The sequence below is a fragment of the Mauremys mutica genome, chromosome 6 (genome assembly GCF_020497125.1).
Source record: "Mauremys mutica isolate MM-2020 ecotype Southern chromosome 6, ASM2049712v1, whole genome shotgun sequence".
In the NCBI taxonomy this organism is placed as follows: domain Eukaryota; kingdom Metazoa; phylum Chordata; order Testudines; family Geoemydidae; genus Mauremys; species Mauremys mutica.
Window position 1 is genome coordinate 35,137,804 of NC_059077.1, and position 21,553 is coordinate 35,159,356.

The 21,553-nt window shown below is 39.5% G+C and overlaps 1 protein-coding gene across 9 annotated transcripts in view; it reads left to right on the plus strand.

Annotated features, from left to right (window-relative positions):
• Positions 1–21,553, plus strand: part of RAB3C (RAB3C, member RAS oncogene family) — a 197,889-nt gene that overhangs the window by 76,548 nt on the left and 99,788 nt on the right. For all 9 annotated transcript variants that reach the window (XM_045020978.1, XM_045020977.1, XM_045020983.1 and 6 more), the window contains exon 3: positions 12,917–13,035. In XM_045020978.1, coding sequence (XP_044876913.1) covers positions 12,917–13,035 — 119 coding nt within the window. The remainder of the gene's footprint in view (positions 1–12,916; positions 13,036–21,553) is intronic.

The following is a 21,553-nucleotide window of genomic DNA, read 5'->3' on the forward strand; positions in this document are numbered from 1 at the left end:
CATAGGTCTGGAAAGAACTTTAAGAGGTCATCAAGTCCAACCCTCTGTGCTGAGTCAGGCTCAAGAAAACTTAGACCATCCCTGACAGGAGTTTGTCTAACCTATTATTAAAAACCTCTAATAATGGGGGTTCCACAACCTCCCTTGGAAGCCTATTCCTGAGCTTAGCTACCCTTATAGGCCATGTCTACACGTACAGCACTGCAGCAGCTGTGCATCTGATGAAGATGCTCTATGCTGACAGGAGATAGCTCTTTTTTTCCCAAATATCTTAACTAAATCTCCCTTGCTGCAGATTAAACTCATTACTACTTGTCCTACCATCTGTGAATACAGAAAAATTGATCACTGTCCTCTTTACAACAGCCTTTAACATACTTGAAGACTGTTATCAGATTCCCCCCATAGTCATCTTTTCTCCAGACTAAACAGGGCCAGTTTTTTAACCTTTCCTCGTAAGTCAGGTTTTCTGAACCAGTTATCATTTTTGTTGCTCTTCTCTGGTTCTCTCCACTTTATCCACATCTTTCCTAAAGTCTGTCACCCAGAAATAGACACCATATACCAGCTGAGGCCTTACCCGTGCTGAGTAGAATGGGACAAGTGCCTTTCATGTCTTATATACGGTTGATACCCTAGAATATTAGCTTTTTTTGCAATTACATCATGTTATTGACTCATATTCAATTTGATCCACTAGTACTCCCTGATTTTTTTTAAGCAGTACTATCATCTAGTCAGATATTTCCCATTTTGTAAGTGTGCATTTGATTTTTTTTCCTTTGTACGAGAAGTTCTTTACACTTTATTGAATTTCATCTCATTGATTTCAGACCAATTCTCTTAATTTGTCAACTTTGTTTTGAATTCCAATCCTGTCCTCTGAAGTGCTAGCTACCCTTCCTAGCCTGGTATAATTTGCAAATATTAGAAGCATTCTCTCCACTCCATTATCAAAATCATTAATGAAATCATTGAATAGTACTGGATGCAGGCCTGACCCTAACAGGACCCTACTAGATACACTCTCCCACTTTGACAGCAAACAATTGATAACTACTCTTTTGAGTATGTTCTTTCAACCAATTGTGCATCAACTTTATAGTAATTTCATCTAGACCACATTTCCATAGTTTGCTTATGAGAATGTCATATCTCACGTCTACTACTTCCCCCCATCCAGTAAACCAGTCAAAGAGGGAAATTAGGTTGGTTTAGTATGAATTGTTCTTGGCAAATCCATCATGGTTATTACTTAACTCTGTTATTCTTTAGGTGCTTATAAATTTATTGTTTAATCATTTCTCCAGTATCTTTCCAGGTATCAAAATTAGGCTGACTGCTGTATAATTCCCTGGGTACTCTTTGTTTCCCTTCTTAAAGACAGGTACTTTGTTTGCCCTTCTCCAGTCCTCTTGGACATCACTCATCCTCCATAAATTCTCCAAGGTAATTGCTAATGGTTCTGAAATTGCTTCCACTTGTTCCTTAGGTACCTTAGGATGAATTTCATCTGGCCATGCTGACTTGAATACATCTGACTTATCTGAATATTCCTTAACCTGTTCCTTCCCTATTTTGGCTTGCATTCCTTCCCCCTTGTTAATATTAATTAGGTAAAATATCTGGTCACCATTAACCTTTTTAATGAAGACTGAAGCAAAATAAGGCATTAAAGACCTCTACCTTTTGGATGTAATCAGTTGTTAGCTCATCTTCCCCACTAAGTAGAGGATCTACACCTTCCTTCCTTTTTTTCTTGCTTCCAATGTATGTAAAGAACCTATTCTTGTTGCCTCTTATGCCCCTTGCTATGTGTAACTTTCAGATTTTGTCCCTACATGCTTGCTATTCTTTTATACTACTCCCCAGTTTTTGTACTATTGCGTTTTGATTTTCAGGTCAGTAAAGAGCTCCTGATACAGCCCTATTGGCTTATTACTCTTCCTACCTTTCTTTTGCATTGGGATAGTTTGTAGTTGTGCGTTTAATATTATCCCCTTGAGAAACTGCCAGATCTCCTGAACTCCTTTATCCCTTAGGCCACGTTTACACTTACCTGCTGGGTCGACGCGGCGAGTTCGACTGCTCGGAGTTCGAACTATCGCGTCTGATCTAGACGCGATAGTTCAAACCCCAGAAGCGCTAGTTCGAACTCCGGTACTCCACCGCGGCAGGAGGAGTTGCCGGAGTCGACCTTGGAGCCGCGGAGTTCGCTTCCGCGGCGTCTGGGTGGGTAAGTAAGTCGAACTAGGGTAGTTCGAATTCAGCTACGTTATTCACGTAGCTGAATTCGCGTACCCTAGTTCGACCCCCGACCTTAGTGTAGACCAGGGCTTAGATTTTCTTCCCATAAGCCCTTACCTATCAATTCTCTGAATTCTCTACCTTTTTGAAGTCCATTGGCCTTATTCTGCTGGTTTCCTTAATGAATCACAAAATCTATCATTTCTTTATCAATTTACCTCAAATTACAAATCAGAAGTGAAAGGAAACCAATTCTTCCTTATTTGTCAGAATCAAGTCTAAAATGGCTGTCCTCTTGCTTACTTCCTCCACTTTCTGAAACAAAAAATTGTCCCCAACACATTCCAATAACTTATTAGAAATTTTGTATTTTGCTGTATTACTTTTGGAACAGATGCCTGAGTAAAGTCCCCCATTACTACCAAATCTTATGATTTGGATATTTTTGTTTGTTCTAGAAATGTCTCATCTACCACCTCTTCCTGATTTGGCAGCCTATAGTAGACCCCCTACTATGGCATGACCCCTATTTTTTTTACCCCTTTTATCTTTACCCAGCAACTTTGTACTAGATTGCACCTCCTTGTAGACCTCAGAACAAGTATATATATTCTTGATCTATAATTCAACACCACCTCCCTTTTTTATGGCCTCTCTTTCCTGTACAAGGTATACATCTCTATTACAATATTCCAATCATGAGAGTTATCCCTCCAAATCTCAGTCTTACCACCATTAGTTGAAATGAGGTTCCATTTTAAGCCTTAACCCTGAATCTTCATAACTTTGGTTAGCAAAATTGGATTAGCCTGGAAGTTACCAAGTTTACTCTGAAGGCCAAGGAGGATTTTTCTACTGAGTTTGAAGACATTTGGCCAAATTTTCTTTGAGTTTTAAGTCACTAAGATAACTATTATTTTAAATATTAGGTTGTGTCTAGCATTTCTTTGTGACTCTGACTTAAAACCAGATTGTTGCTATCCCTTAAAACTTTCCCAGTATTGCCAATCCTGTGCATTCAAAAATCATGAGTCAGACCTCAAAAATCATCAGGGTTTCTTCCTTTAAAAAAAAATCAACTCATCTTGTCTGTCTTTTGGTTTCTGAGCCTTTAGAGTACACTTGGGTCATGTTTTTAAGCATTTCTCCACAATTTATGGCAGCTTTAAGGCCACTTTGCACCTCTCCAGCAAGAATTATCAGGGTCAAGGATCTGGCTATATATGTATAGCAAGGGACATTATAGTGAAACTAAAGCATTTAGAAGCCTGGAAATTAACTGCTAATAGAAGGTAGATGCATATTCAAAGACCGGTTTTGTAATATGCACTGTGATAAGTTATATGTGAATATTTAGTTGAGAGTATTGAACTGTGAGTGTATTAGATTATTTCCCATATCTTTGTTGTTCATTTCCATACTTTTACATGCTTAATGATGTTTGTGTAAATTTCTTTGGTGCGCATCCTTAATAGCAACCTTAACATTTTGTTAACATTTCTTGTTTGTTCTACTTTTATCTTCACTCTTCCTTCCTCCAGTAAGTAGATCAGAGTCAAGACTTCATTGTTGCTCTGCAAAGAGCTAGTATAGGTTTTTCATTTACTTATTGCCTCAAGTTCTTTCATACATCAACAGGAGAAATTAAAGAAATATACTGTCTCTTCAATACGGTACATAAATAACCTTCAAGCAGCTACACCATGAAAGGAGCAACAAACAATATATTGTTTGAAGTTAAAAGGGTTTAGGAATTTCTACTTTTAATAGCAAGATGATCCAAAAACTCATAACAGCATTCTTTGGTTACTGGACCAATTTTATTGAAGTCAACATACGACTATGTCTTCTACAATTTGTCCTTTTGTACAAGTGTGAGTGCTTCCAATTAAGTTATCAGTAGTTCAAATATTTCTCAAAGAAATTAAGTTTATACTAGAAATGGGTCCAAATTAAGTTCTGGATCCAAATCCCTCTGAATAATGGAGTTGTTAAAAATCCATGTCCAGAATCTTGAGTCCAAAAGCCCCAGAAATTTGTGGTGTTCAAAATCTGGATCTGAATTTTGTATTTTGCCTCTAGTTAGTATCTTTCCAGAAATGTTTTGCCTCCGTCAGTACCTCTTACTGTTGGTTTAGACGGTCCATTGACTCCTATGTAAAACAAATAATAGTGACAATGTTACTTTACAAGTAAATTATCTATCTGGAAAACTAGAATTGGGCTCAAACCATGAATCTAGACTTTGGGGAAATCTGGGTCTGGAGCCAGGCACTAGCTCAGGTCTATCTCCAGTGATGTCTAATTTAATATTTGTTTAATCTCCCTGTGCCTCAGTTCTCCCATTATAAAATGGAGATGTTTCTCTCACCCTTTGACAGTAAATTGTAAGTCCTTCAGGACTGTCCCTTCCTCTGTGTTTAACCAGTGACTAGTAAAATGGGGAACTGATTTTTTTTAGCCTCTAGGTATTGCCACAATACAAAGAATGAATAACAATAATAAATTTGATGTTATATAAAGTTTGCATCTAAATTTGATCAGGTCACTCACTGTAGTCCTTAATGAGCTACAGCTGCAAAACTTCTGGTAATATTTATTTGGCTAAGGAACAAAATTTGGTGTAATCTTTGGCTGTGCCCAGATTTCTTTATATCTAGGGCTGTACCAAATTCACAGTCCATTTTGGTCAACTTCATGATTATAGGATTTTAAAAATCGTAAATTTAATGATTTCAGCTATTTAAATCTGAAATCTCATGGTGTTGTAATTCATAGGGATCCTGACCCAAAAAGGAGTTGTGGGGGGCGGGTCACATGGTTCTTGTAGGGGATGTTGCAGTACTGCTACCCTTACTTCTGCACTGATGGTGATGGCAGCGTTGCCTTCAGAGCTGGGCAGATGGAGATCGGTGGCTGCTGTCTGGGAGCCCAGCTCTGAAGGCAGAGCCGCCATTAGCAACAGCATAGAAGTAAGGATGGCATGGTAGGGTATTACCACCCTTACTTCTATGATACTGTGGGTGGGACACTACCTTCCAAGCTAGGCACCAGGCCAACAGCCACCACTCTCTGGATACCCAGCTCTGAAGGCAGCGCAGAAGTAAGGGTGGCAATACCATGACCTCACTAAAATAACCTTGGTACCCCCTGCAACTCCATTTTGGGTCAGGACCCCCAATTTGAGAAATGCTGGTCTCCCCTTTGAAATCTGTATAGTATAGGGTAAAAACAAACAAAAGACCATTTTTCATGGGGGGAGATCAGATTTCATGGTCCGTGATGCGTTTTTCATGGCCACGAATTTGGTAGGGCCCTATTTATATCACTTCCGCAGAGCAACTGTAAAGCTAACTAGTTTTCCACTGGAGACTCCTTGAGTGATGTAGGGCCACTGTAGCATCTATTACACTGTTCTCATTGGCCACTAGAGGGTGTGTGAGAGAAGGAACCTAGGACATGGTCAGGGCATCTCTGGATGCCATTATGGCCTCAGCTGCTCCACTTTACACTGGGGCTGGAGCAGATACCAGATGGGCCAGGTTCAGGGGAGTGCAAAGGCCATCTTTGTGCCTCCACCCATTTATCTTGAGTAGCACTAAGCATTTGTCAGCCACAGCTGGGGCTCAGTCCTGGTATTTGCAGGTACTTTGAAAATGCTGTTATAAATATTGGCTATTTCTGTTATTAGTCCCCTTCTTTTGGCTATTAAGAAACGAGACTAGTGCCTTATTTCACGCTTCAGTTACTTGGGCTTGGAGACTGACAATGCTACACACGATAGAATTTTTTGACCCTGCTTGTTATTCTTCGTGGGTTTCCAAATGTCATGCATGAGCCCATATGTATTTTTTTCTCTTCTGCCTCCTCTTTCTTTGCATTAAACCATCCACACCGTCCTCCCCTTTTTTTCTTACGTGGGGGGTGCAATGAGATGTTTCAGCTTTTATTACTTGTGCACCAGATCTGAATCTAAAAGCAAGTTGTTTGATTGTGGGGGAGTGGGTGTTCATAATCTATAAAAACAATCTCAAATTAGAGATTTTCTACTATGTTACAAGGGTTTTTTAAATGCAGTTTTTAGTTATAAAATGTTTTAATGACCTATGCTAGAATTTTTTTTTTTAAAGCATGGAGTATTATACTTGATGACACCGTATGCCATTAAACATCTATTAGGATTTTCACTATAAAATTTAATTTTCAGAGGTTTATAGCTTATCTAAAGATATGTTGCATGCTGAAATTTGGTATTTTGAAGGGGGAAAAAAGATTTATTTCTGAGCTCGCAATGTATGCTATAAATATTAGAGAAGAAATATCATTATAGCTTCCAAAGTCCCAGTTCTTGCTTTATGCGGTTCCTTCCAAACACGTGATAAATGATCATGGGCAAATCTCCATGCCCTTCCTTTTGCCCATAGCATTGGTCAAGTGATGGTCCCACAGGAGAGGTGTGTAAATGAAATCTGGCTCGCATGGTCGCCATAAATGTGAACTAGCAGGTTCCCTTCATTTTGAAGGTTTTTCCATACTGCCATCAGGTTTGCCTGGACTTTCAGATTCATGGGCACTAGAAAAATCCAACTGAACCTCAAGAAAAGCAAATTTCTCTAGTTCCATTGCATTGATCATGTATTTTTCACTCCCTGTCCCCCGTCCTTCTCTTTCCATGTCCTCCGACTCTTTCCTTAAATAGAGAGGTATTCTAGTGCTCTGGTTCATCTTTCTCTGTCTTTTGAGGTGGCTTGAACTCAACCCAGGTAAAACTGAGATTATGGTGACAGACAATGAAATGTTAGTGGTTATTTCATGGTATTTTCAGTGACGTACCCTCAGCTCTGGAATTTGCCTCCTCTTTGATCAAAAAGATCCTGAGTTTGAGCTCAGGGCTCAATTCAAGATTACTCTGTTTGGCCAGGTTTTCATAAAAGGATAACTGACAAGAATTTGAGTAGTTGAGGAGAAATTGAGTAGATGGGTAGATGAGGAATGTCAACTAGCCTAAGAAGTGGAAACTAAAATACTTCCTTTCACCTAGACATGAGAACAGGTGGCTTTTTATACTTATTAGGTGTTTCCTCTGTCCCTCTTCTCAGCCCACATGCATCGACATATGTACATACACAACTCAGGAGTTCTTAATGGTCAGGGTGGTTACATTGTCCAACTGGCAAAAAGAACCTCTAAAATATGCAAACATATAGAACAGCATCCAGCCTGTTTGGATGACTGCATATGCTTCAATCCATATATAGGAGAAGGGATTAACTTTTTTTAATCATTTGCCCTCCTTTATGTGTTGCTAATCCCATTGATCTTGATTTGGTCTGTCAGCCGAGGTTCTGCCAGTTAATGTGCAATGCACAGGAGGTGGGTGATTTCTTGAAACTTGCCTTCATTGGATCTCTGAGTTTGCAGATTAAGCATGGTTGGGCCAACAGCCAATCGGACTAAAACCCATGGGATTACATGAGTATCAGAGTAGAATTTGGAAATGTGAGTTTTACATGGACATCTTTGGTTAGTTAGCAGTTAAAATCTTTTGTTAAATATTTTTAAAGTGCCCTTTTTATTAGTCTTCACTATATTGAACTTTTGACTTAGCACTCACTCACTGTCATTCATTCCCTGCTGTTCCTCTACTCTAGTTCTTTAATGAACATCATTGTCAGGTCTGGTAAGAAACAACAGACATTACTTTTATAGCCTATCACAAGAGAACTGAAATGGCACCATAGAAGATCTATATATCTAGTTTCTCCCAGGAAGATGAATTGCCATGGTAACACGGCCATGGAATAATAGGTCAAGTTTTATAATTTTTCCTCAGGCTTATTTTATTACATTTTTGCTTAGAAAAAGATACCAGTATAAAATGCAGGCTTCAGCATTTCACAGTTTAAAAAAAACAAGAGATGATCATCTAAGCAATCGAATACTCATGCATGAAGGAATAAGACCAAGTAACAGCAGTCAGTAGCCATGTTTGAACTGATACAAGGATTGTCTTTGGGTGCAGGTGTACATCAGTACATTAGGATAAACATTGGGACTGATTTTAAGATGCAGATGTGATGAAATATGCTCAATCTTTTCTCAAAAACAAAGCATAATAAAAACAAGGGCTGGAAGCTTCATTGTGTTGAGGGATTAACTGTTCCAAGTAAATTCAATCATAGCAAACTGTACTAAAATATAACATTTCACATTAAGATGTTTGATACTTCAAATATGCCATTTGTCTTTGATAAAATCAGATTATTTTGAGTATTTTAACAATCACACAACTTTAACTTTCTCTGTATACTCAAGAAGCTCCTAAATTTTAGGTAGAATAAAATGAGAGATTTCTGAATGCGTTGGACTCCAGGTAACACTGGTATGTTTAACTCTTCCATTTAAATAACAAATGTTTTGTAACTTCCCTCTCTTTGTAAATATATTCATTCCACATAACTACCTCTTTTGGAACATATAACATGTTTCTGATTGGATTTCATATTAATATGAATTTTGATTGTGTTACTGCTCATACTGGTAGTGATGCCTATAGTAAAGGTTGCCTACCACTTTCCATTCATTATAAGAACCCATTTTCACTTGTTTATAACTTTGCCAGACTTAAACCATGTGGGCTAAAATTCAGTTTTCCATGCCCATTATCTATCTTAAGCGGAATATTTTTTTGAAAGTTTCACCAAAAGCAGTCGAGCCATTTCCTAGAATGAGGTTAGGGAAAAATACAGTATTTTGTCCAAGTTAAAAAAAAAATCTTACAACCATTTCATTGTGAAATTGAAGTGCCACAGTACTCTGGAGCAGAAACTTGAAATTTTGGAGGTAGAATAGGTGAGTGGGGTGGGGTGGGGTGGGGTGGGGTGGGGGAGTCACGTTGATCTTAGGGATGCCTTTTCTTGCCCAAATTTGACCCTCTGAAAATCGCAGTTTGCACCTGCTCACTGGAGGTTTGTTAGAGGCTGGCAGCATTATTCTCTGAATATTCTCTCTGCATCGAGCATGTGCCTTCTTGCAGCATTTTTGTGCCTACTGGTTTTTTTAGTGGACTATAAGGTCTACACAATTCTTAATTAAATGTTAAGATTGAGAAATGAAGCTCTTAAAAGTAAGCCAATACAGAATTAAGATTCAAGACTCAACCTTAATTCTGCCTCCTCATGTGTATGCCTTATAATTTGATCTCTTTCTAAGATTATAAATTATTTGGCATGTAACACCGCGTATAATGTACCATTATGTAAACTGGAATTTAATTTGCAACTTCACATATAGTAAAATAATGGCAGTAATAATTGGCTTGATTTTTAAATTTCAATGAACTGTATGAAACAAATCAAGTATGAAGTGAATCGTTTCAGTAGTTCTAAAGGAGTATAATGGTTGTATATAAGACTTCCAGTGTTGCAGGATTTTTATAATGGCTAAAGTTAATAGCATATTAAAACCTTTCCAGTATAAATACTGTATGTGCAAATACTGTAAATTGCTGATTTGGAAATGAGCAATGGCATTCTTCTAACTAGTGTTAAATGAGTTCTTTGTTAAAAGACTAAATTATCTCGGTTGCAGAATAATTAGGTGGAAGGATGCTGTAACATGATGTGCATAACAGGACCAGTTATCACATAATATAATCAGAAAGAGTCATTGGTATGGCAGTTTCTATCTGAAGTAGAATCCAGAGTACATTCCACCATAGTAAAGGAGGATGATTGGAGAATAGAGACGACCAAATTGCAGTGTAAGTATTCCTCCAAATCTTATTCCATGCTTCTTGTGATCAAGGAGGTATCAATATCAATTTCCAAAGCCAACTGTGGTTTTGTTATAAGGCATACACACTTAAAAGTAAATTGCCTACACATAATGAGGCTACAGGAGGGGAAGACCTCTTTGCTTTCAAAAATTTAGACTGAGGAAATTATGGGAGTCTACTTTATTTACTAGTATTTACTACTACTATTTGCTACTTATTAGTAATAGCAGCAAATATATATTTTATGGTAGTCTCCAACTGGGACTTGGACTTGATTGTGTTGGGTTCTTGTACTTTGTAAAGGTCTCATAAGCCAGCTAGTTTTTTCAGCATGTGCCTGTTAAATAAGAAGTATGAAGGCATAATTGTATCCCTCAGCCAAGCAGGAAAGTCAAGGTATGCATCATTATTAGAGGAAGGAATATCACCTTACTTCCTTCATGTTTAAGCAGTTTCCTTATATTTCTTTCATAGAAAAGGTTTTAATTTCCCATAGTTTTATTGACTTAATTCCCTTTCTTTACTATTAGAGTAAAAGTCTGCCCTACAGCAAGTCTACACTATTATTGTCCAGAATAGATATGGAATCCAGACACTTTTTGATAGTGACTATCTATCTGTCTGTCAGCCTGAGATTTGTATAGGGGGAAATATATTAGTCTGACAAGCAGGAGAAAATATTATTTTGCTGCAGGTGTTTCACACTAAAACCTGTATGCAGATTATACAGTGAAAAATTCTAGTGATAAGACACCAAGACAGTAAGCTCTGTATCCAAGATTTTGATACCTTCATAGCCAGTATTTTAGAGCCTTACTGTACATTGGTTTAGGCTTTCTCAGCTGTGTCAAAACTGAAATATGTGTAAAGGAAAAAGAGAGAGAAACAAGTGGGCTAAAGTTTTTAGATAATTAATTTTACATAAAGATGGGCCTGAGCTGCAGATCTGGATTGAAGATTTAAGGTAGAGGATTCTGTTTTGGATATGGACTTTTGTGTTTAGTCATTTATGGATATAGGAACCAGTTGCAAAGTTCATGAAGATCAGAAGTGGCCCAATGTTTGAGAGTTGTCAGATCTGAGTCTTTGTCATGGGCCCATGTCTAATTTTACATTGATGTGTTCTGAAAGCAATGCTTCTAAAATGAGTTTTCAACATATGGTATAGATGGGTGACCATAAATAAAACTGAATTGTCTAGTTTTCAGATGCCTACATGTGGCTCTCTTAATAGTATTCTCATTTCTGTTGACTCTTACAACTGTTTAGGAACCAATAAAAGTTTCATTGGGCTAATGTGGGAATGGTACAGCATTGTTTGACTGTGTGACAAATGAACACAAATATCAGTAGAGCTATAAAACAGAGCTCCATGAAACTCCATGGTTTTTGTTTGCTGCAGTTCATGCAAACCTTTTATTAAATTCAGTTCTCATGAGTTTCCCAATCCCATGCGTTCATCTCTGAACTTTGAGAACAAACCCAAAACTCAAGGAATTGCAATTTTACACATTGTTTAGACCTCACCGGAGGTATTCCTGATTTATGCTGGTGTACTTCTCAGTGGCGTACTTTTCCTGTTGCAGTCTACACCCTGGGATCTAGTAAAGACTGTGCTCTGTGGACACTGCTAGCCTATGATAGATAAGTTCTAGTGCATGAAGCCAGTATGTCTAGAACAATGAAGTATTATGGGAAATTGTATGTCTACATCAAAGGCCTGATTCTCTTCTCATGCTGGTGTAAATCAGGAGAAACTCTACTGAAGTTGTGGGGTTACTCTAGTGTAAATCTAGGTAAATAAGAGGTTTATCAGGTTCTAGCTTTCTATGTTTGTTTTCAGTGCAAGGTCATTAAAACTAAACCTGTAAATTAGTGACTGTAATTTGACCTGAATTTCCTCCTAGTGTTCTGCCTAAGAAATTATTTGTGTATGGTAATAAGCTCTGTTACATTTTTTTTAAAAACGATCTTCTTATAATTGATTTATGAAGTGGGTGGAATTTAATTTCTTCTTTATTTGTAGGATGATTGATGTACATACAGAAAAGAACACTCATTTAAATATATTTTCTCTAATGAGGTGTTACTACTTGTACCATAGGAACTATTTTAGAAAATATTCCAATGAACACATTTGTCATTTTTGTCAGTTTTCTTCTACTATGGAACAGCTGAAGTAGTCCTTTCCATGTTCTAGAAAAAATAAATTTTTGTACTATTAAAATTTTGCAATGATATAATTCTCTTACAGCAGTTGTTTAAAAAACAAGCCAGAATTAACGTAAGTCCTCTGCAGTCATTGATACAATAGCTGTAGTAAAAGTTCATACTGTACATTGCGTGATGAAATTTCACTGAAATGTTCTATTTATTTCTGCAAGATTTAAGAATACATTTGGGGTCTTTAAAAATGCAAATAAGTGTTATTTTGAAACAGAATGATTATATTATTTCCTGTAATATATTTTAATTATTACTGTTAAAAAATTTATTAAAGTAGAACCTTAACCAAACTTGGGCACTCTATATTAACATAATAAGTGACAGTTCCTTTCGCAAAGAGCTTGCAATGTAAGTGGACAAGGTAGAAAAAGGCTGTGTGTGAACGCAAGTATTATTATCTCCATGGGAGACTGAGACACAGAGATGAATTGACTAGAAAAGTCAGGAATAGTACCAAGATCTCCTAAGTCCCAGTCTAGTGACTTAACAACAGGACAATCCTTCATCTCTTCAAAAAAAAAAAGGACGAAAAGCTGTCCAGTGACTTGAATGGAATTTCAAAGGTGTGAAAATGAAAGTTTTTCAGTGCTCACTTCTAATTTTCAGAAAGATACAAATCACTTGAAAAGGTAACATTTATATAAAAGATCATTTTTGTTGTTTTAGGACACGGCAGGTCAGGAGAGATATAGGACAATTACCACAGCCTATTACCGGGGTGCAATGGGCTTCATTTTAATGTATGACATCACGAATGAAGAATCCTTCAATGCTGTGCAAGACTGGTAAGTAAAACTTGGCACTAGAACTAAGGTGAGATACAGAGTATTTGATCACCGCTTTACTACTACTGCTGCTGCTTGCTGTTATGATGTGAACCATTTCAGGAAACAATTCTCCAACCCTGGTCAACTCAAATACTAATTTACATCTTGTCAATGTAAATTTGATTTTGAGGTTTCTCGAGTCACATTGCAGAAACTGGCCCATGAATGACTCCGGAATCGGAGAGGAGAAGGCATGTAATTATTACTTAAGTGAAGCATTGCCTTCTGGTTTTCAGACTTGTCATTGTCCTTTGCCCGAAAGATAGCTTTTAGTTATCTGTTTTGAGAAAACACAATGAGTGCTTTAGGACCTGTTGCATAAAATTAAGGCTACGATTTAGTCATGGGTATTTTTAGTAAAAGTCACGGACAGGTCATGGGCAATGAACAAAAATTCACGGCCTGTGACCTGTCCATGGCTTGTACGATAAATATTCCTGACTAAATCATAGCCTTAAGTTTGTGGAGTTTTTCTTCTGATTTATTTTTCTATCAATATTCTGTTAATACTGCCAAGTCCAGGAGCACCAGCTGCCAGGGGCTGCCCACCCACCGCTGCTCCAGCCATCCCCACAACCGCCACTGGGGGGCTGCTGATCTGCGTCTGCTCCCACCACCCTGGGACTGCTGCTCGGGTGGTCCCTGAGGCCAGCCGCACTGCCCACTGCTCGGGTGATCCCATGAGGTTAGCTGCCCAGGGACCACCCAAGCAGCAGCTGGTGCGGCTAGCCCCAGGGGCCACAGAAAGTCATGGAATCCATAACTTGTACAACCTCGGTGACAGATATGGAGCCCTACATATAATTTATCACAATCACTATGTTTTCTGGGGGTTTGATTAATATTTTAACACTTGCACTTTTGCTTTCCATAGTTTATTTATAGAACTAAGTGAAATAGTGTATTAGCTTGTAGGCTAGCTGGTAAGGGCAGCACTTGGATGTTCTACAATGTGAATGATCTGAAGAAAACAGTGATACCAGTTATGGAGCTTGTCTTTTGATTTATTTTTCTATCAATGTTCTGTTAACCTCATTTATTCACCACTGCTATCCTAGTGTTATGCCTCTAGAAGGAATAGGACAAGCAAAATTTTCTATTAGTTATGGTACCGTCATTGTTAGGCAATTTCTGTGGCATTTCACTGGGGTGTAATTCAAAGCAGAATTGGGCTTATGAGTCTCAAACATTTTGTAGTTGGAACCAAGAATCTATCCTGTTCCCCATCAATAATCATATCTCCAATGTATCAGGAAATCTCTGGCTCTTTCTTGAGCATTCATACCTTTTGTTATTGGATTGTAATGGGAAATTTGTGTGAATCCCCTCTAGGCATAGGCGCCGACTCTTGTGGGTGCTCTGGGGCTGGAGCACCCAGGGGGAAAAATTAGTGGGTGCTCTTCACCCACTGGCAACCAACCTCCCCACACCTCCAGCCCCACCTCCTACTCCTCCCCTGAGTGCGCTGTGTCCCCGCTCCTCCGCCTACCTCCCAGCATTTCCCACTGGCCACCACCAAACAGCTGTTTGGCAGCATTAGCATGCTCCAGGAGGGAGGGAGGGAGAGGAGCGGGAAACATGGCGCGCTCAGGGGAGGAGGACAGAGGGGGAGGGGCTGGGGCAGGGTTCCTTAAAAAGAGACTATGAAAAAGGACATCATCAATTCTGTTCAGATTAATTCAGATCAGCTCTCTCTCATCTCCCATCCCACCTTGCATCCCAACGCATCCCTCAAACTGCCAGCTCTGCAATTCACCTCGACACATCTAAAGGACCTTCTACCCGAGAGGAATGCCAGGTGGCCTTAATCTTGTTTAAAGAACTTTGTTTTTACCTGAGAGTGCTGAAGTCATCATATTATTATGACATCCAATCCTCAGCCCATGGATGGGGTTATCTAACTGCCAGCACTGAAAAGGCACATGAGCCTTATTGTCTTCCCTTCCCTTATTGTGTTATATCCATTCCACACCCAACTTTCTTTCCTTCTATCCTATCTCATACTATCCTAGCTTTCGATCAAATACTGAAGTCAACTATGCTGTAGTCATCCTGCCTTGTCTAAGGGCTTGTCCACACTACCACTTAAGTCAATGTAAGTTACATTGCTCAGTGGTGTGGGGAAAAAACACCCTCTTGAGCAACGTAAGCTACATTGACTTAAAGCAGCATCTACACCACGCTATGATGGTGGGAGACACTTTCCCTCTCACCAACATAGCTTCTGCCTCTTGTTGAGGTAGAGTAATTACGTCAACAGGAGAGCGCTCTTCCATCGATGTAATGTGTCTTCACCAGATGCGCTACATCACCGCCACTAAGAAGAAAAGATCCAATCAGATGACATCCCTGACCAGATCGTAAACTAGGATCCAAGTAGTAGGTGTCAGGCTCAACTTGCCAGCCAAAAGCAACCACTTATAACTAATCAGCAGTCCAGTGTTCTAAAAAACATCAACAAACGCCATATTTCACCCATCTGTTCCATGCTGTCTCTCCTCCACCTTGTGTTTGTCTGTTCATCCGTTAAGAACAGGATAAGTAAATACCCTCTGTAGAGCAGAGTAAAATTAACCCTTTCCTTTTCATCAAAGAAAGGTTGTTCTGAAAAATGAGATTGACATTTTGCATCCCAAAGGAGAAAAACTTTAAAGGTTATGACTAAGTTTGTTTTGCATAATCACTCAACCGCAATTTCAATATAAATGCCTGTTTTGATTTCTTGTTCTTGTTTTTGTGTTTTTCCCAAGTAACCGTAAAACCAAGGCCCCTGTTCAAAAGAACCTGGAACCTAGCTCTCACTATTTATAAACTTTCATTGTCCAACATTAAACACCTTTAACTCTTTGGGCCTTTGAGATCAACATCCATGCAACAGAAACTCCAGTGTTCTGTACTTAAGTGTTCTTGAAGGCTGAGGGCTTTGTACCCACATATGTTGCACTGCTGTAGTTCAGATGGGAGGTGAGAAAGGAATGTATAACTGAGGCCAGGCCATTGTCCACTAGGATAGAATGGAGTCTCCTAGCCACCCAGAAATGGTAATAAGTATTCAGGCATGGATGCTGGTAGGCGAGAGCTTAGCATCAGCAAGGAATCTAGGAGCACTTTTAAACCATGGACTGAATTGACCAATTCTGGGTATGTACTTTCAGCCAAAGGAGACTCACTGTGGCTGCAAACTCCTTAGAGTGCCTTCCTCTGCTCACCAGCATAACCTCTCTTTTGCTCAGATTCAGCTTCAACCAGCTATTTTGCATCCATGAGCTGGTCTCAGCCAAGCATTGAACAATCTTGGTGGTAGTGGTATAATTGTATTTGGTGAGGGATAAGTAGTGCTATGTAAAAAGTGACAGAGTCCTGTGGCATCTTATATGCTAACAGACATATTGGAGCATAAGCTTTTGTGGGTGAATACCCACTTCATCAGTACTATGTGTTATCTGTAATCTGTGAACTGCTTTGCCCTACATGACATGATGTAAATGCTGTTCCACAGACTCTTGAGGGATCTACGATTTTTAATTGTCTGTAAAGTGCTATGCACAAGTATGATGCTATACAGGTAACAGAATGTAGTAGCATCAGTCACTAAGCATGCTCACATCCTATTTTACCTTTATGCCACATCCCTCTGACTTCTCCTTGCTCTGCCTCCTTCTGTGTCCATACTGCCTTGCACATCAAGGGGAGGAAGCATGGCCTTACGGTTAAGACACAAGACAGAAAGTCAAGGGATTTAGGTCAAGAGATCCTAAGTCTGCAACAGCTTCCTGTTGACCTTGAGCCAGTCACTTTGTAGTATATGTGCCGCTAGGCTAAGGTCCAACTCCCCTTTTGAAGATGTAATTTTGTAGTCATAAAACTTATGTCTGTTTTTTTGCCTGCAGAGAAATTGCAGATAGAAATGTGATTATTCAAGTTTTTAACAAACAGACTTGTACCTGAAGAAGGGTGCTGCCCAGCTGATTATAGGCACTGTATTTTCCTGTGCTTTGGTTTTACCATGTGTTACATGGAAATACAGTATTTGCCTATCTCTTGGGGTGATATGAAGCTTAAATCATTAATATGTGTAAAGTGCTTTGAGATCCCCAGACAGAAGGGGAACCTCTCTGACTCAAAGCAGTTAGGGAGAACGCTTATCTGAGTTCCCCAAATAGAAAGCTATTTATACAGTAAGTGCACAGAATAAATTATTTATTATTTATATATTTCTCTGCCTGAATGTTTTCCCACGCTCTGCATCTGCTGTTTGCCATTCTGCCACTTCTAAGTTAGCAATACCCAAGCATGCCACTGAAAGAAAAGATAAATCGCTATAGAATGCAGCTAGAAAATAAGTTAAAAGCTGCAGAGTTTAAGGTGTTTGTGGAATATGTTTTTTAATTGTTTCTTAGCCAGTCTCTCTCGAGACTGTTGGCAGCAACTGTAGACATTCAGAGGGCATGTGGGGTGAGCATGATAAGGAGCTTGGAAGGACTGGTCCATGGTCTGGGTGGTGATACCTGTGGCAGCCAAAGCATCTCGCTTGTCAGGAGGTGGCATGGGCTTGTTTGTCTTTTTTTCTTTTGTGAGTATGGCTGCTGCCCTGCTGCTCCTGATCTCAACTTGATTGCTTCAGTTTCACGGCTGATAATTATTGTTGATTAGGCCTGGCTCCCGCACTGGTAGTACTCATAAAACTGCAGCCTGATCCTGTCAGTCAGGAAAGTATCAGAGGGGTAGCCGTGTTAGGGTATGGCTACACTTACAAATCTGCAGCGCTGGTAGTTGCAGCGCTGGTCGTCCAGCTGTGCAGGGCCAGCGCTGGTGTGTGGCCACACTCACAGCTACCAGCGCTGCAGTGTGGCCACATTTGCAGCATTTGCAGCGCTGTTGGGAGTGATGAATTATGGGCAGCTATCCCAGCGTTCAAGTGGCAGCAACGTGCTTTTCAAAAGAGGGGGGTGGGGTGGAGTGTGACAGGGACCGGGGCGGGAAAGAGCGAGTGGATTTTTGGAACTGACACTGTGCAAAATCAGAAAATTTTCCCACCCCATTACTGTTAACTGCAAACATCCTGCATCCAACATACTCTCTTTCCCCCCTCTGACCCCTCCCCCCGTTTCTCTCAAGCAAAGCAAACACTCAACCCCTGTGAATGACTCCTTTTCTCGCTGCTGGTCAAGCAAAATGCAAACACTCAACCCCTGTGAATCACGCAGGGAGGAGGATCTCTTTTGATTGTTCACAGATTGATCACAGGAAACAGGAGCTGATAAGCAGCTCCGGTAGAGCAGCTCCGGTAGCAACGGAGCTCCGGAGGTTCACAACAAAACAAAGAGAGGCTGCATAACAACACAAAGGGAGTAATTTAGTTAAAAGCATTCTGGGATACACCCTTATACCCTGGAGGCCAATAACAGCGCTGGTGTGTGGCCACACTTGATGACCAGCGCTGCAGCACCAGCACTGCAATCGTTATTCCCCATGCTGAGTGAGGTGTACGGCCAGCGCTGCAGCCAGGGAGTTGCAGCGCTGGAAGTGCCCTGCAGGTGTGGCCACTTACTAATTGCAGCGCTGGAAAGCCTCCACCAGCGCTGCAACTCGCAAGTGTAGCCATACCCTTAGTCTGGATCTGTAAAAGCAGCAAAGAATCCTGTGGCACCTTATAGACTAACAGACATTTTGCAGCATGAGCTTTCGAAGAAGTGGGTATTCACCCACGAAAGCTCATGCTGCAAAACATCTGTTAGTCTATAAGGTGCCACAGGATTCTTTGCTGCTTTTTCAGTCAGGAACGTTAGAGAAGGCTGCTGCAGTAACAAAGTGCAAAAAGCTAAACAAAGAAACCTTTAAAGGCTTTTTGAACTTCCTAAATGTTTTCCAGTGAGATGGATGAGCTTCAGAGGCAGTACTGCCACTTCATACAGATTCTGCAGCCCTTTCAGAGTCCTTGATCAGACACAAATGCCATTGACCTCATATGATTTTAATTAGAAAAGTCAATATACTAAGAACAACGTATGTGTCTGAGGTCTTCAGCATTTGATAAAGGAGTTCAGTGTAAAATTTGGAGCTAGATGATGCTCTCTTATGAGCAATCTGTTCTGAGGCTGATGTACTCTGGTAGAATGCTGTTTTTTCTCTCACCTGAAAATTTGTTTGAACCCTCTCCTTTATAACAACAGACCAACTGCCATACCCCAAAAGATGCAATCCCTAGGACAGAGAGATTTTTATTTTTAGAAATGGGATTCTCTTCACAACTGATGTCTTGTAATCTAATACAACATGTGGAACATTTTTGGACTGCAGATTTAGCTAGAAATCTCATAGAAATGCAAATTTCAGCTAGATCTCACACACACCAAGAATGTATGTATTTACCCTCGTTTCCCAAACTGAAATCAGATAGAGGCGCATGGAAACTAAGGGGAATATCAAAAGTTATTTTTAACCTAACTAAAATCTGTTTGGAGGGCCAGAAAGTTTGGTAGCGGTTTGAGAGGAGGGTTAGGTCAATTCTTGTTTTGTTCAGAGCGGTCCTCACATATTTAGTTTAATTCTCAAGAAAAGCTTTGACAACTGTTTGCTTTTTTCAGTTATTTAGTTAATATCTTATTTAAACAAAGAGACGTGGGTGGATTTGTAAAAGGACACGGAGATGCACAAATACTGTGGATGGCATTAAATATTCAGCATTTGCCAACAGCTGCAAAACTATGGTATCAAAGTTACTACATTTATTTCCTATACCATGTGGTACTGAAGCTGTTGATAAATGTTATTTTTTTTAATGGCAACCAGTATATCCTGTCTATAAAATCTATACAACCACTGTACAGTTTGCCAAACAATTTTTGTTTAGTTCATCTAGTCAGAAGCCAAACAACAGAACATCCTTTCCAGATTCATAAAAAACATTGAAACCAACGTATTAGCCCTCCACTCTTTTAGCTATGTAGGCATTTATACCTCCTTTTATTTCTTGTAAGCTCTTTGTCACAGGGACCATTTTTTTGTTCCATGTTTGTACAGCACCTAACACAATGGGGTCCCGATCTATAACTATATGTACTACTACTAGTACATAACAATGTCTACTACTAGTAATAATAATACTATGTTCATTACAGTGGTATCAGAATACCTTAGTTGTTCCATTTTTGCCCCCCATTTTTAGCCTTTTTAACTACCAGCTGACTCTATGGTCAAATTATATTTGTTACATAAAAATAACAGCCACCAAATACAAATCACCCAGATTAAGAGTATTTGTGTTGACTTTTTTGGTATTCATACTTTTATTTTTTAAGTCCAGGAGGAACTCTTATGATTACCTAGTCTAGTCTTTTGCCTAACACAGGCCTTAGAATCTCACCCAGTAATTCCTGCAATAATTGCTACAGATATTAAAAGAAAAAAATCCAAACTTGATTTAAAGATTTCAAATAATGGAAAACCCACCACATCCCTATGTCAGTTGTTCCAATGGCTAATTACCTCACTGCTAAAATTTCTAATCTCAATTTGTCAAGCTTCAGCTTCCAGCCATTGGATCTTGTTGTACCTCTGTCTGCTAAGTAAAGACAACTCTGCTGTCAGAAATCTTCTCCCCATGTAGGTACTTGTAGACTAAGGCCTGGTCTACACTGCGGAGGGGGAGGAATCAATCTAAAATACGCAACTTCAGCTACGACTTTGCTCCTGCCTCTCGCTGAGCTGGAGTTCAGCAGTCGATGGGAGAGCGATCAGGGATCGATTTATTGCATCTACTCTACATGCAATAAATCGATTCCCGATAGATCAATCGCTACCCGCCGATCCAGCAGGTAGTGTAGACATACCCTGTGATCAAGTCACCTCTTAATCTTCTCTTAGGTAAACTAAATAGAATGAGCTTCTTTAGTCTCTCTGTATTAGGCCTTCCAGATCTTGAATAATTGTAGCTCTTATCTGAACCCTTTCCAATTAGTCAGCATTTTTTGAGCCTCTTCTGAACACAGTACTCCACTAATGGTCTCACTGAAGCGCAGTGTATGGAGGTAATCCCATCTCCCTACTCCTCTGCATTAGCTGAGCAGTGATCACATTAGCTTTTTTAGTTTAGCCTTTCGTAGCATCACCCTGAGTGAGAGTACATGTTCAGTTGTTTGTTCACAATAACTCCTAAATCCTTTTCAGAGTTGTTGCTTTCCAGTCTCTGCATATGTGACTTCCATTCTCTGTTTCTAGATGTATGGTCATTCTTTTTGCTATACTAAAACACACATTGCTCCAGTTTATCAAGTGTTCCAGACTGGCCTATATAACTGACCTGTCCTTATCATTACTTACCTAACCACCAGTTTTTCTGTCATCTGCAAACTTTAGCAACAGTTATTTTATTTCTTCCAGAACATTGATAAAGATATTGAATAGCACTGGGCCAAGAATAGATTCCTGCAGGACTCCTCAAGAAACACTGTCATTGATTGATGATTCCCCACTT